This window comes from Haliotis cracherodii, unplaced genomic scaffold (genome assembly GCF_022045235.1).
Source record: "Haliotis cracherodii isolate W230 unplaced genomic scaffold, xgHalCrac1.p SCAF_25, whole genome shotgun sequence".
NCBI classification, from domain to species: Eukaryota; Metazoa; Mollusca; class Gastropoda; order Lepetellida; family Haliotidae; genus Haliotis; species Haliotis cracherodii.
Window position 1 is genome coordinate 230,512 of NW_027266281.1, and position 16,500 is coordinate 247,011.

Consider the following 16,500-nt stretch of genomic DNA (forward strand, 5'->3'; position numbering starts at 1 on the left):
TTGACTGAGAAACATTTTTAAGCCTATAACTTAAAAACTACTGCGTGGATTCTGTTCCGATTTAGCAAATAGTTGCCATACTAACGGAAGAGGTGCAGTGCAAAGTTTGATTTTGATGGTTGGATTTTCTGAGAAAATGATTTTTTACATGTTTTGAACTTTTTTTAACTTCAACATTTATGTGAGCTGGAACTTGAAAACTACTTCATGGATTCTTTTCCAATTGGGCGTACAGTTTCTATACCAATAGGAGAGGTGTAGTGCATAGTTTGATTTCGATAACTTTTTTTCTGAGAAAATATTGCTTTTTCATGTTTTGAATTTAGAAATATGTTGGAATTCAAAGTCAGGGTATTAGTGACCCCTGCTCACGTTTTTCCTTGTTTGTTTAACACCGCACTCAGCAATATTCCAGCTATATGACGGCGGTTTGTAAATAATTGAGTCTGGACCAGACAAACCCGTGATTCATATCATGAGCATCGATCCACGCAATTGGGATACGATGGTGTAGGTCATAGTTTTAGTAAATTGAGTGTCACTATCGCTTTTCGGACGTCGAGGGTTCCAATCATGCAGATGACATACGTTTTTCGTGAAATTGTCAGCAAGGTAAGAGAATAAGAGAATGAAAGAAGCTGTCATTGCCAAGTGGTCTAAGGCAAACAGACGAAGGAACCATGGTTTAAATACGGATAAAGTGAGATAAGATGGGTTTAATGTTACGTTCAAGATCATTGCGCTCATTGCAACATGCATGTTTGTTTGTTAAACGTCACACTTAGCTATATGACGGTCTGTATATAATAATGTGGACCAGACAATCAAGTGATTGATAACATGAGTATTGATCCATGCAAATGGGATGAGATGACATGCTTCAACCAAGTCAGTGACCGTCTATGTGGTCCAGTGGTAGAGAGCTGCAGGTCCGAGGTTCGAACCCCGGTCGCATCATACCAAAAGATGTTGAAAGATGGTACTTGTTGTTACCCTGTCTGGTGCTCGGCATCAAGGGGCTAAAACAAGGACTGGTCGGCTTGGAGTCAGTATACTGTGTCTGAGTGGGGTAGTCATGTTAAACTGCGGCATGGTATCTCAGTGAGCGGGCACTATAAATCGGCATCAGTCCGGACTAGTACAAGCAGCCATACACACACACACATGCATGCACATAGCTATATAAGTACAATAATCTTGAATGTGACCTTAAACCCAAATTTACCTCACCTCACCTCAACCAAGTCAGCAAGTCGGTTGCAAGCATGGGTTGCTGAAGACCTGTTCTACCCTGGATCTTCATGGGTCAAGTGCATGCATGTCTGGCTGCTTGTACTAGTCAGACTTAAACCAGCATACTGATTCCGGACCGGCCAGTCCTTGTGTCTGACTGCTTGTACTAGTCAGACTTAAACCGGCATACTGATTCCGGACCGGCCAGTCCTTGTGTCTGACTGCTTGTACTAGTCAGACTTAAACCGGTATACTGATTCCGGACCGGCCAGTCCTTGTGTCTGACTGCTTGTACTAGTCAGACTTAAACCGGCCTACTGATTCCGGACCGGCCAGTCCTTGTGTCTGGCTGCTTGTACTAGTCAGACTTAAACCGGCATACTGATTCCGGACCGGCCAGTCCTTATTTCATCCCCTTAATGCGAGTGTCAGGAAGGGAAACAACAGGTACCATCTTTGATTCGATGCAGCCGGCATCAAACCACCCACCATCCGTCCAGGTCGAGGCTCTATCCACTGCACCGCCCAGCCGGCATCAAACCACCCACCATCCGTCCAGGTCGATGCTCTATCCACTGCACCGCCCAGCCGGCATCAAACCACCCACCATCCATCCAGGTCGATGCTCTATCCACTGCACCGCCCAGCCGGCATCAAACCACCCACCATCCGTCCAGGTCGATGCTCTATCCACTGCACCACCCAGGAGGCAGGTTTCAGCACAAATAAACAAACACATGTTTCAGGATATATACATACAGTTTATTGTACAACATCAACGTGTGGCGACACTGAAACTCAGGCAGTACAAGGAGATCAACCTTAGCCTCAGACAGACAGGCAGGAAATATAGTCTCTTTCAAAAAGAACAAAGTCAGTGTGGGTCCGTCCCTCACATAACCCACCATTCATTAATGAAATATTTTTTGTGATGCTATCTGCTGGGGCCCTTATTTTTCTATTTGCTGGATCACAGGATATTTTTTTGTCACAGTCAGAAGTGAGAGTCTCTGGGGACTGACATTTTAAAAAAAAGAAGTTGACATTGGAGGGGGGAAAAATGAAGAAAATAAATTAATTTACCATCTTTAGTGTGCTAGAACCTTTTTTTCGTCAAAATCAATAGGAATTAATTTTGTGAAAGTCAAGGACTTGTATCAATTACAAGGGACATGACTCTACATATACTATGCAAGGAAACCAACGACTCAGTGACTCAACAAATTTGTGAAATATTAATGTGAAGCCAAGCATCATATAAGATTTTCTGTGTGCTCTCAGTCGGCAAAAAACTTTTTGGGGAAAATTAAGATTCTCCTATTTTGGGTTGTCAGACCCATGATCCAACAAACATGAATGGCCTTATCATTGGAAAGTGACTTAGTGGGGGAGTTGGCTTTTACGCCGTTTTTAACAGTATTCCAGTTATATCATGGCGTGTCAGCTTAATGTGGGAGGAAAGCCCGAAGTGATGCAGGTCTCAGACGTTTACCACTTCGTTGAAACCCACGAGCACGGGTATGGTGCTGACAAACCTAGAAACATAATCGGGGCGAACCGGGATTCAAACCCACAATCATAGGTTTCTGTCATGCCCAATGGACGCAACTCTGCACAGCAGATCGCGGCGCCTTAGACGACTCTGACACCCTTGCCTCCTCTATCAGTGGAAAGACAGATATGTACATCTATTAGCATGTGAAATAAATACTTAATATAAGCATGTAATACGTTGGTAGCAGATAAATGATAGATAGCTATCTCCAATTTCTGACCAATGGACAAGTCGATAATACTTGAAAACATTCTTCTGCAAAAGGTTCTAAGAATGTGAAGTTTTGAACTTTAGCTATTGGAACTGGATTTAAAACCCTCCATATAGAATGCATTCCTGAAAAATAGGTTTAATTCTTAATGAATTACATGTATGCTAAATTCAATGATTGAATTTTCACATGTTCAAATAACAGCTGACTGGGTCCATGAAATTAGTGATTTTAACATGCCTGTCGGTCAATTGATAAACAATCATCAACATCATCATCAATATGATCATCATCATCATTATCATCATCAATACTGAAGCAGAATCAAGCTAGCAACTGTCAAGTGATCTCATTCCTGTTCACATCAATATCATTCAGCCTACATTACTTGTTCCTATGACACCAGATGAGTGAGTGTGAGTGCATGTGTGAGTGTGTGTGTGCGTGAGTGTGTGTGTGCGTGAGTGTGTGAGTGAGTGTGTGTGTGTGCGTGCATGAGTGAGTGTGTGTGTGCGTGAGCGTGAGTGAGTGTGTGAGTGAGTGTGTGTGTGTGCTCGAGTGAGTGTGTGCGTGCATGAGTGAGTGTGTGTGTGCGTGAGTGTGTGTGTGCGTGAGTGTGTGAGTGAGTGTGTGTGTGTGTGTGTGTGTGCGTGCATGAGTGAGTGTGTGTGTGCGTGAGTGTGCGTGAGTGAGTGTGTGAGTGAGTGTGCGTGAGTGAGTGTGTGTGCGTGCATGAGTGAGTGTGTGTGTGCGTGAGTGAGTGTGTGTGTGCGTGTGTGAGTGAGTGTGTGTGTGTGCGTGCATGAGTGAGTGTGTGTGTGCGTGAGTGTGTGTGTGCGTGAGTGAGTGTGTGAGTGAGTGAGTGTGTGTGTGTGCGTGAGTGAGTGTGCGTGAGTGAGTGTGCGTGTGTGCGTGAGTGAGTGTGCCTGAGTGAGTGAGTGTGTGTGTGCGTGAGTGTGCGTGAGTGAGTGTGCGTGAGTGAGTGAGTGTGTGTGTGCGTGAGTGTGCGTGCATGAGTGAGTGCGTGAGTGAGTGAGTGTGTGTGTGTGCGTGAGTGAGTGAGTGTGCGTGAGTGAGTGTGCGTGAGTGAGTGAGTGTGTGTGTGCGTGAGTGAGTGTGCATGCATGAGTGAGTGAGTGCGTGAGTGAGTGAGTGAGTGCGTGCGTGTGCGTGTGTGTGTGTGTGTGTGTGCGTGAGTGAGTGAGTGAGTGAGAGTTGGGTTTAACACATCTCGGAACAGTATCCCAGTTATATCTCATGTCAGCGTTATGTGGGAGGAAAACCTGAAGTGATAGTTGATCTTATATTTTTTATTTTTGTGGTCTGGAGGACTCAATAAACATGTTGATTTAACTCAAAAAAGATAACTAAATATTGTAAAACATTTTGCAAAATGATTGCAAGAAAATAATCTAAAGACTATGCAAGAACAATCACCAAAGATCATTGATATATTAAATGTATCCTTACGAATACAGTCCAACTCACAAATATGTTCCCCTGTAGCAGTACAACAGGGCCTTCTTCACATTTAATGTGAGTCATCTCTGTTCAAAATATGAAAACAATATTGGCAAAATATTAACAAAATTGCAACCTCGATAAGCTTAAAGCTTAAACAAAAAAATAAACACCAATTGTAGAAAAGGCAAACAAAAATATACAAACAATGTATACCAGTAATTGATGAAGATAACTGACATAGAGAACACAGAGAGCCTATGCACAAAGCAGGCCCAGACATGGTGCTTTACCAGCTGAAGAAGGTCAATGGGAGTACACAAAATTTCTGCTGGTAAAATCATAAAGCCCCATAGTATTTGTTCAGGGGGCATAACTCTGCTTTCTCTTTAGGCCTGCCTGTGAAAACGGTTCCAGAAGCATATACAAAAACCTTGACAACGCTGTCAACACAGCAAATATGTCATATGTGTACCAGTTATAAGTTTATAAGGGTGGTATGTGAGTATTGCCCTTGAAGTTGTTGTGTATTTGATATAGAGTTTTACCAGTCTAGGAATATGTAGTCTACCTTCAATAAACAGTAAATCAAGGGACAAAACCTCATGATTGAACACTGGGGTGAAAAACTGTTTAATCAAAATCATAATTACATAAATTATGATACTGACAAAGTGGTATTTTGAGGGGGCTTGATTTTTTCCATTTAAGCAGTTCTGAAAATGTTCAAACATGTTTGTCCTGCGGTATTACCAGAAACATTCCGTGGACAGGCGGTATGTTCTGAAAAACACTCTGCTGTGAGTAAAAGCCAAAATATGGTTGGGTCCTCCTTTCAGAGTGGGTGAGTGAGTAAGGTTTTATGCTACTTTTAGCAATAATCTAGCAATATGACGGTGGGGACACCAGAAAATGGGCTTCACACGTTGTACCCATTTTGGGAATCGAACCCGGGCCTTCGGTGTGAAAAGCTGGCACTTGAACCACTAGGCTACCCCACTGCCTCTTCCTTCCCAAGCAAAAAAGTGTAGGTTTTGAAGCTCTGACTAAACAGTGTTATGTCCCTTTCACAAATCCCAGCCTCCTACCGGTCATTGTAGTCATTCCAAACAGATCATTCATTATTCCTCATAACTAACAGGGGCGGTTGGGTCACGTAGCCTAGTGGTTAAAGTGTTGATTCCTGACATGTGTGAAGCCCATTTCTGATGTCCCCCGCCGTGATATTGCAGGAATATTGCTAAAAGCGGCGTAAAACCATCCTCACTCACTTATGACTAAGAAAAAGCTGTTACAGCATTTCCAGGATTTCATCTACAAATTGTAACAAAATATTTCACATGTAATGAGTCATAAAAAGATGGAGCGTAGTGTTACAATTACTTACAAACCTTGACCGTGGAAGATAAGTTCCCGACCTTCACCTCATGTGCCTATATTATATTCAATTTCACACATGGAACAGTATACCGGTAGTACTGTGAGTATTGACCATGGTATCGGAATGTCGCGATGCAGGCCTTGGAAGGCTCATGATGATATTGGCCAAAAAACCTGAACAGTCATTAATGACAAATGAAATGAAATATATTCAGCAAAATCAACATGAATAAACCTGACCAACAATGGCAACTCCATAGTGTTTAAATTGACAAGACTCTGTAATACTACACAAAGTACCAGTTCGCTACTACAGTGTTCCGTAATACTACACAATGTACCAGTTCGCTGCTACAGTGTTCCGTAATACTACACAAAGTACCAGTTCGCTACTAGTGTTCTGTAATACTACACAAAGTACCAGTTCGCTACTAGTGTTCCGTAATACTACACAAAGTACCAGTTCGCTGCTACAGTGTTCCGTAATACTACACAAAGTACCAGTTCGCTACTAGTGTTCCGTAATACTACACAAAGTACCAGTTCGCTGCTACAGTGTTCCGTAATACTACACAAAGTACCAGTTCGCTGCTACAGTGTTCCGTAATACTACACAATGTACCAGTTCGCTACTACAGTGTTCCGTAATACTACACAATGTACCAGTTCGCTGCTACAGTGTTCCGTAATACTACACAAAGTACCAGTTCCCTGCTAGTGTTCCGTAATACTACACAATGTACCAGTTCCCTGCTACAGTGTTCCGTAATACTACACAATGTACCAGTTCGCTGCTACAGTGTTCCGTAATACTACACAATGTACCAGTTCGCTGCTACAGTGTTCCGTAATACTACACAATGTACCAGTTCCCTGCTAGTGTTCCGTAATACTACACAATGTACCAGTTCGCTACTACAGTGTTCCGTAATACTACACAATGTACCAGTTCGCTACTACAGTGTTCCGTAATACTACACAATGTACCAGTTCGCTGCTACAGTGTTCCGTAATACTACACAATGTACCAGTTCCCTACTACAGTGTTCTGTAATACTACACAATGTACCAGTTCGCTACTACAGTGTTCTGTAATACTACACAATGTACCAGTTCGCTACTACAGTGTTCCGTAATACTACACAATGTACCAGTTCGCTACTACAGTGTTCCGTAATACTACACAAAGTACCAGTTCCCTACTACAGTGTTCTGTAATACTACACAAAGTACCAGTTCCCTGCTAGTGTTCCGTAATACTACACAAAGTACCAGTTCCCTGCTAGTGTTCCGTAATACTACACAATGTACCAGTTCGCTACTACAGTGTTCCGTAATACTACACAAAGTACCAGTTCGCTACTACAGTGTTCCGTAATACTACACAAAGTACCAGTTCCCTGCTAGTGTTCCGTAATACTACACAATGTACCAGTTCGCTACTACAGTGTTCCGTAATACTACACAATGTACCAGTTCGCTGCTACAGTGTTCCGTAATACTACACAAAGTACCAGTTCCCTACTACAGTGTTCTGTAATACTACACAAAGTACCAGTTCCCTACTACAGTGTTCCGTAATACTACACAAAGTACCAGTTCCCTGCTAGTGTTCCGTAATACTACACAATGTACCAGTTCGCTACTACAGTGTTCCGTAATACTACACAAAGTACCAGTTCGCTACTACAGTGTTCCGTAATACTACACAAAGTACCAGTTCCCTGCTAGTGTTCCGTAATACTACACAATGTACCAGTTCGCTACTACAGTGTTCCGTAATACTACACAATGTACCAGTTCGCTGCTACAGTGTTCCGTAATACTACACAAAGTACCAGTTCGCTACTAGTGTTCCGTAATACTACACAATGTACCAGTTCGCTACTACAGTGTTCCGTAATACTACACAAAGTACCAGTTCCCTGCTAGTGTTCCGTAATACTACACAATGTACCAGTTCGCTACTACAGTGTTCCGTAATACTACACAATGTACCAGTTCGCTACTACAGTGTTCCGTAATACTACACAAAGTACCAGTTCGCTGCTACAGTGTTCCGTAATACTACACAAAGTACCAGTTCGCTACTACAGTGTTCCGTAATACTACACAAGGTACCAGTTCGCTGCTACAGTGTTCCGTAATACTACACAAAGTACCAGTTCCCTGCTAGTGTTCCGTAATACTACACAATGTACCAGTTCGCTACTACAGTGTTCCGTAATACTACACAAAGTACCAGTTCGCTACTACAGTGTTCCGTAATACTACACAAAGTACCAGTTCCCTGCTAGTGTTCCGTAATACTACACAATGTACCAGTTCGCTACTACAGTGTTCCGTAATACTACACAATGTACCAGTTCGCTGCTACAGTGTTCCGTAATACTACACAAAGTACCAGTTCCCTACTACAGTGTTCTGTAATACTACACAAAGTACCAGTTCCCTACTACAGTGTTCCGTAATACTACACAAAGTACCAGTTCCCTGCTAGTGTTCCGTAATACTACACAATGTACCAGTTCGCTACTACAGTGTTCCGTAATACTACACAAAGTACCAGTTCGCTACTACAGTGTTCCGTAATACTACACAAAGTACCAGTTCCCTGCTAGTGTTCCGTAATACTACACAATGTACCAGTTCGCTACTACAGTGTTCCGTAATACTACACAATGTACCAGTTCGCTGCTACAGTGTTCCGTAATACTACACAAAGTACCAGTTCGCTACTAGTGTTCCGTAATACTACACAATGTACCAGTTCGCTACTACAGTGTTCCGTAATACTACACAAAGTACCAGTTCCCTGCTAGTGTTCCGTAATACTACACAATGTACCAGTTCGCTACTACAGTGTTCCGTAATACTACACAATGTACCAGTTCGCTACTACAGTGTTCCGTAATACTACACAAAGTACCAGTTCGCTGCTACAGTGTTCCGTAATACTACACAAAGTACCAGTTCGCTACTACAGTGTTCCGTAATACTACACAAAGTACCAGTTCGCTGCTACAGTGTTCCGTAATACTACACAAAGTACCAGTTCGCTACTAGTGTTCCGTAATACTACACAAAGTACCAGTTCGCTGCTACAGTGTTCCGTAATACTACACAAAGTACCAGTTCGCTGCTACAGTGTTCCGTAATACTACACAATGTACCAGTTCGCTACTACAGTGTTCCGTAATACTACACAATGTACCAGTTCGCTACTACAGTGTTCCGTAATACTACACAATGTACCAGTTCGCTACTACAGTGTTCCGTAATACTACACAATGTACCAGTTCCCTACTACAGTGTTCCGTAATACTACACAAAGTACCAGTTCGCTACTAGTGTTCCGTAATACTACACAAAGTACCAGTTCGCTGCTACAGTGTTCCGTAATACTACACAAAGTACCAGTTCGCTGCTACAGTGTTCCGTAATACTACACAAAGTACCAGTTCGCTACTAGTGTTCCGTAATACTACACAAAGTACCAGTTCGCTGCTACAGTGTTCCGTAATACTACACAAAGTACCAGTTCGCTGCTACAGTGTTCCGTAATACTACACAATGTACCAGTTCGCTACTACAGTGTTCCGTAATACTACACAATGTACCAGTTCGCTACTAGTGTTCCGTAATACTACACAAAGTACCAGTTCGCTGCTACAGTGTTCCGTAATACTACACAAAGTACCAGTTCGCTGCTACAGTGTTCCGTAATACTACACAATGTACCAGTTCGCTGCTACAGTGTTCCGTAATACTACACAAAGTACCAGTTCGCTACTAGTGTTCCGTAATACTACACAAAGTACCAGTTCGCTGCTACAGTGTTCCGTAATACTACACAAAGTACCAGTTCGCTGCTACAGTGTTCCGTAATACTACACAATGTACCAGTTCGCTACTACAGTGTTCCGTAATACTACACAAAGTACCAGTTCGCTGCTAGTGTTCCGTAATACTACACAATGTACCAGTTCGCTGCTACAGTGTTCCGTAATACTACACAATGTACCAGTTCGCTGCTACAGTGTTCCGTAATACTACACAATGTACCAGTTCGCTACTACAGTGTTCCGTAATACTACACAAAGTACCAGTTCGCTACTACAGTGTTCCGTAATACTACACAATGTACCAGTTCGCTGCTACAGTGTTCCGTAATACTACACAATGTACCAGTTCGCTGCTACAGTGTTCCGTAATACTACACAATGTACCAGTTCGCTGCTACAGTGTTCCGTAATACTACACAATGTACCAGTTCGCTGCTACAGTGTTCCGTAATACTACACAATGTACCAGTTCGCTGCTACAGTGTTCCGTAATACTACACAATGTACCAGTTCGCTGCTACAGTGTTCCGTAATACTACACAAAGTACCAGTTCGCTACTACAGTGTTCCGTAATACTACACAATGTACCAGTTCGCTGCTACAGTGTTCCATAATACTACACAATGTACCAGTTCGCTGCTACAGTGTTCCGTAATACTACACAATGTACCAGTTCGCTGCTACAGTGTTCCGTAATACTACACAATGTACCAGTTCGCTACTACAGTGTTCCGTAATACTACACAATGTACCAGTTCGCTACTACAGTGTTCCGTAATACTACACAATGTACCAGTTCGCTACTACAGTGTTCCGTAATACTACACAAAGTACCAGTTCGCTGCTAGTGTTCCGTAATACTACACAATGTACCAGTTCGCTACTACAGTGTTCCGTAATACTACACAATGTACCAGTTCGCTGCTAGTGTTCCGTAATACTACACAATGTACCAGTTCCCTACTACAGTGTTCCGTAATACTACACAAAGTACCAGTTCGCTGCTAGTGTTCCGTAATACTACACAATGTACCAGTTCCCTACTACAGTGTTCCGTAATACTACACAATGTACCAGTTCGCTACTACAGTGTTCCGTAATACTACACAATGTACCAGTTCGCTGCTACAAAGTTCCCCCTGTCTTTGGATGCTGCCAGTCCTAGTGAACCGTCAACTCGAAAATTTACCAGTTCCCCCCAAATTATTTCAAGTCCCAACTTTCGACAAATAAAAACACATGAAAAATGACCCGGTTTTAATTCTTTAAACATTATGTTTGTTCATCGCTGACAAATGCAACAACATCACCTCAATAACTTGGTTAGATCAATACGTCATTCACACAAAGTTCCGTCACAATTTTCTCTCTCTTTTGAATATGTCACCATGGTTCGAGACTAAGTCGCTACAAATATATGATTAGCCTCGAAGCTAAGCTAAATGTTATTTCCTGGCACTAAAAATAGACAAGGGGAAACCCTGATGGTCACAGACTACCTGACTTCGTTATACTTATATGAACATCGCCAATGTTTTGTTCAACAACAAAGATATATAAAGTAATTTATTTGCCGTTCCACAGGGACTGGCAGTCACATGAATTACCAGTCCAAGCCTATTTTTACTGGTAAAAACTGGTAATTACCGGTAAACGGGAACACTGTGCTATTTTACCAATGACAATTAGGATGCTAAACCAGTTTTTCCCATAAAAACAACATACAAGGTCACAGTAAGTTCATGGTCTCTTGTTTCTATAAATATTGTTCAAGACAATGTGGCTTTACGGTCCACGCAACAAACTGACAAACTGACATACTATAGACAGGACAACTTATCACAGGCTAATCGAGGTTATTTCAAAAGCGGGGGATCTTTTTTCTTTAGAAAATATTTACCTTCAGTACGGGGCGTCACCTTCAATGTGTGCACAACTATTCCAACATAACAAAGGTAGTTCCTGCTTTGTGATTGGTCTCAAGAACATCCCCACCAGATTAACAAAGGTAGTTCCTCTTTTGTGATTGGTCTCAATAACATCACCACAGATTAGATCAGTAGGGGGGACCTGACAATAGTCAGAAATATGTCTCCTGGGTACTTTGGTTGTTTATCATCACCGGTTTCATGTTATTTTAAAAAGTCATAATTCAAACCCAATGACACCCCCAACTACGATCAAACCTCTGCTCAATATACATTCTTCACCTTTCGCCAGGGAAATACTTTTGAGTGTGATGGTTTGTTTTGCATATTTGTTATTTGACGCCGCACTCAGCAATATTCCAGCTATATGACGACGGACTGTAAATAATCTAGTCTGGACCAGTGATTGATATCATGAGCATCGATCCACACAATTAGGATCGATGACATGCATCAACCACATCAGCGAGCCTGACCACCCCATCCCGTTAGTCGCCTCTTATGACAAGAACAGTTTCCTTGGATTGCTGGGAGATGTTGTCCTGCGAATAGAATCCTACATTGTAATGGAACTGAAACCATTTGTCACCACTCGCCCCTTTCCGCTTTCCGTCACCTGAAGAAGACTTGTCCCCCTATCAATGAAAAATATGATAAACCAATCAGAATGCGCGTATGATTTCAAGTTCTTCGTCAAAGAATCCCTCAGAAATAATTTTTGGTTTTACATATATCTTGCACCTAAAAATATACCCAAGACACAATTAATTGTGTTCAATCATACTGTATAATTCTGCATACCCCAATGTGCTTTAAATTGTATCTGAAATATATATAATACGTGGGAAATATATGTGAATTGTTGTAGGTGTGCCTGTTTGTGCTAAGACGGAACCCAGGCGCAAAAATGGCCATGAGAGGGACACAAGTCGCTATTCGTAACGAATGGAACTGAGACATGTTGAGTTACAAAAACAAACACAGAAAAGATATTGTTTCCCATCGCTAATGTTTCACCATCCCTATCATATCATCAGTAGTATATATTCCACAGTGCCATGGACCGTATCGGAAGGAATATACTCCACAGAGCCATGGACTGTATCAGAAGAGATATATTCCACAGTGCCATGGACCGTATCGGAAGAGATATATTCCACAGTGCCATGGACCATATCGGAAGAGATAACACAGTCATTATAAAATCTCAACTTGTTGCTAGACATACTATGAGCAACAGCTAGCCCGACAAAACTAACCACTACACCGAATACCTCTGTGATAACTTCCCAAGGTGAAACAGGGCTTTACTACGAAATACTGAGATTTCTGCAATTGGCTCTCAGTAGAACAGCCATTGTTCGCATCCACATCCATCCTTCATGCCACACCAAGCCTCAATCTCAGAATAGCCTCATCAGAGCCTCTTAAGGAATTAACAACAATAACGTTACTATGGTGACAAAGAAATGCTGATGGTCTAAAAAACAAGAACATATAGCTGTGTTGCTATGGTGGCGGCTGTATTCTATAGAAATGGTATAAATCAAGAAAATACTTGGAAAAAATCAGAATTTTTTTCTTAACTTTACTTCATTTCTTAACATGAATTTGGAAATGTTTAAGTTCCTATTGGGAAATGTTTAAGTTCCAATTGGGAAATGTTTAAGTTCCAATTGGGAAATGTTTAAGTTCCTATTGGGAAATGTTTAAGTTCCAATTGGGAAATGTTTAAGTTCCAATTGGGAAATTTGAATGTCACTTGACGCAGATTTGGGGCCAAACATCAGTTCCGAGTTGGTCTATATAATTCAACACCTTTAGATCCAAACTCAAGACCATCCTCTTCAAAAGACTGAGTGCTCTTGAGCAGGCAGTATGTCTGGATAAGTAGCGCTATATAAATGCTTAATTTGAATTTTGAATATGGATTGAAATCCATGTTCTAACATTATAAAAGTCCATGCCAAAAACATAATTCCCGTGACAGTTTTCTCTTCTTTCCATCTATTATTGTACACAAGAATGTGTCCACACTGACAACACTGGCAGATACATTTCATATACACTCCGCAAAGAAGTTAAAGAAAACCTAGATTTGGTTCAAATAGCTACAGTTAATCTGTCAGTGAGTGAGTGAGTATTGTTTTACACCGCTTTTAGCAATATTCCAGCAATATCAGGGCGGGGGACACCAGAAATGTACCAATGTCGGGAATCGAACCCGGGTCTTTGGCGTGACGAGCGAACGCTTTAACCACTAGGCTACCCGACCGCCCGGTCAAGGCCTGACAGTCAGACTAATAAATAAGGTGTTCCATAACTTCTTTTGAGTAGTATATGTATCAACAACAAGTAGTTATGAATGGCAGTCAAAAGCAAACATATGTATTTACATAAAAACAAAAAAGTAAAGTATTAATACTAACAACAGCAGGTCAATTGTGAATACTTCACGGTACGTATACTCTACACTCCTCCATTACCTGTGAATACAACGTGAATACTTCACGGTACGTATACTCTACACTCCTCCATTACCTGTGAATACAACGTGAATACTTCACGGTACGTATACACAACGTACCCTTATCACCCGTGAATACATTGCGCCTTGGAAGGTCAGTTCCCGACCATCACCTTATAGGCCTGCAATTTCTTCTTTTAACTGACAAACCAAGCCATGGCGTGGTTCAGACGAGAGCGAACTGACAAATCAAGCCATGGCGTGGTTCAGGCGAGAGTGAACTAACAAATCAAGCCATGGTGTGGTTCAGACGACAGTGAACTGACAAATCAAGCCATGGCGTGGTTCAGACGAGAGTGAACTGACAAATCAAGCCATGGCATGGTTCAGACGAGAGTGAACTAACAAATCAAGCCATGGCGTGGTTCAGACGACAGTGAACTGACAAATCAAGCCATGGCGTGGTTCAGACGAGAGTGAACTGACAAATCAAGCCATGGCGTGGTTCAGGTGAGAGTGAACTAACAAATCAAGCCATGGCGTGGTTCAGACGACAGTGAACTGACAAATCAAGCCATGGCGTGGTTCAGACGACAGTGAACTGACAAATCAAGCCATGGCGTGGTTCAGGCGAGAGTGAACTAACAAATCAAGCCATGGCGTGGTTCAGACGAGAGTGAACTGACAAATCAAGCCATGGCGTGGTTCAGACGAGAGTGAACTGACAAATCAAGCCATGGCGTGGTTCAGATGACAGTGAACTGACAAATCAAGCCATGGCGTGGTTCAGACGACAGTGAACTGACAAATCAAGCCATGGCGTGGTTCAGGCGAGAGTGAACTGACAAATCAAGCCATGGCGTGGTTCAGACGAGAGTTAACTGACAAATCAAGCCATGGCGTGGTTCAGACGACAGTGAACTGACAAATCAAGCCATGGCGTGGTTCAGACGACAGTGAACTGACAAATCAAGCCATGGCGTGGCTCAGACGAGAGTGAACTAACAAATCAAGCCATGGCGTGGTTCAGGCAAGGTGCAGGCGAGACTGAAACTAGCAACAGTTCAGACCAATCAGTGTTCAGATTACTTTGGAAATATTCCTTGTGCGACGTGCCATGACTTTACGGCAGTTCAATTAGTTCACTGGCCAGGACTTGTCAACAAAAAATGTTCCAAGCTTCATCGTGTTTTACGAGCCCTACTTAATGACTTCATTTTGTGTTAACTTTTGAAGTCGGAAAATGTTTCAAGGCCAAAATAAATGTCACTTTGATTTGGCTAGCGGGTGGGCAGCTACTGTAGGGTTCTCACAAAGTCATGCAGTCACTCAGGCTCCTGGTGTTCCCAAGGTAGGCAACTCTGCACAGAGCGAATTGCGGTGCCTTAGACAACTGTGCCCCCCTGCTCCGAAAAGTCAAGAAGATTATTGACAGCGAATAGAAGCACAATAGCTACACAATGCGCAACACTTTGGTGAATACTACACAAGTATCGGAACTATACGTTATATTTACAGGAATACAGTTACAGGGTTACGCCAAAATGTGTGAAATATCTAAAATACACGCAGAAAAAAATATATTGCATCCGAGGGACACACTCTAATGTACACTGCTCCAAATTCTTGACACCAAATATAAATGTCTTGTAATTAAAGTAATTATCAAATCTTATTCTCAATATTCTCAAAAGTGTTCGATATTCTACCAGTAAAACAGAATCTGAGCAGTCCATTTGTCTCCCTGTGTACAATACACTGTACCATCTTCACATTACAGGACCCGTGGACTTCATCCAGAGGGCGTCGCCTGGACCCGTGGACTTCATCCAGAGGGGGTCGCCTGGACCCTTGGACTTCCTCCAGAGGGCGTCGCCTGGACACGTGGACTTCATCCAGAGGGCGTCGCCTGGACCCTTGGACTTCATCCAGAGGGGGTCGCCTGGACCCTTGGACTTCATCCAGAGGTGGTCGCCTGGACCCTTGGACTTCATCCAGAGGGCGTCGCCTGGACCCTTGGACTTCATCCAGAGGGGGTCACCAGGACCCTTGGACTTCATCCAGAGGGCGTCGTCTGGACCCTTGGACTTCATCCAGAGGGGGTTGCCTGGACCCTTGGACTTCATCCAGAGGGGGTCGCCTGGACCCGTGGACTTCATCCAGAGGGCGTCGCCTGGACCCGTGGACTTCATCCAGAGGGCGTCGCCTGGACCCTTGGACTTCATCCAGAGGGGGTCGCCTGGACCCTTGGACTTCATCCAGAGGGCGTCGCTTAGACCCTTGGACTTCATCCAGAGGGGGTCGCCTGGACCCTTGGACTTCATCCAGAGGGCATCGCCTGGACCCTTGGACTTCATCCAGAGGGGGTCGCCTGGACCCTTGGACTTCATTCAGAGGGGGTCGCCTGGACCCCTAGTTT

General features: G+C 42.9%; 1 protein-coding gene across 1 annotated transcript; it reads right to left on the reverse strand.

Annotated features, from left to right (window-relative positions):
* Positions 1-14,995: 14,995 nt before the first annotated feature.
* LOC139472721 (protein SPT2 homolog) lies at positions 14,996-16,487 on the reverse strand. The gene has a single exon (XM_071255172.1). It carries the CDS (start codon positions 16,469-16,471, stop codon positions 15,851-15,853), a length of 621 nt encoding a protein of 206 aa, XP_071111273.1. The 5' UTR covers positions 16,472-16,487; the 3' UTR covers positions 14,996-15,850.
* Positions 16,488-16,500: the final 13 nt, after the last annotated feature.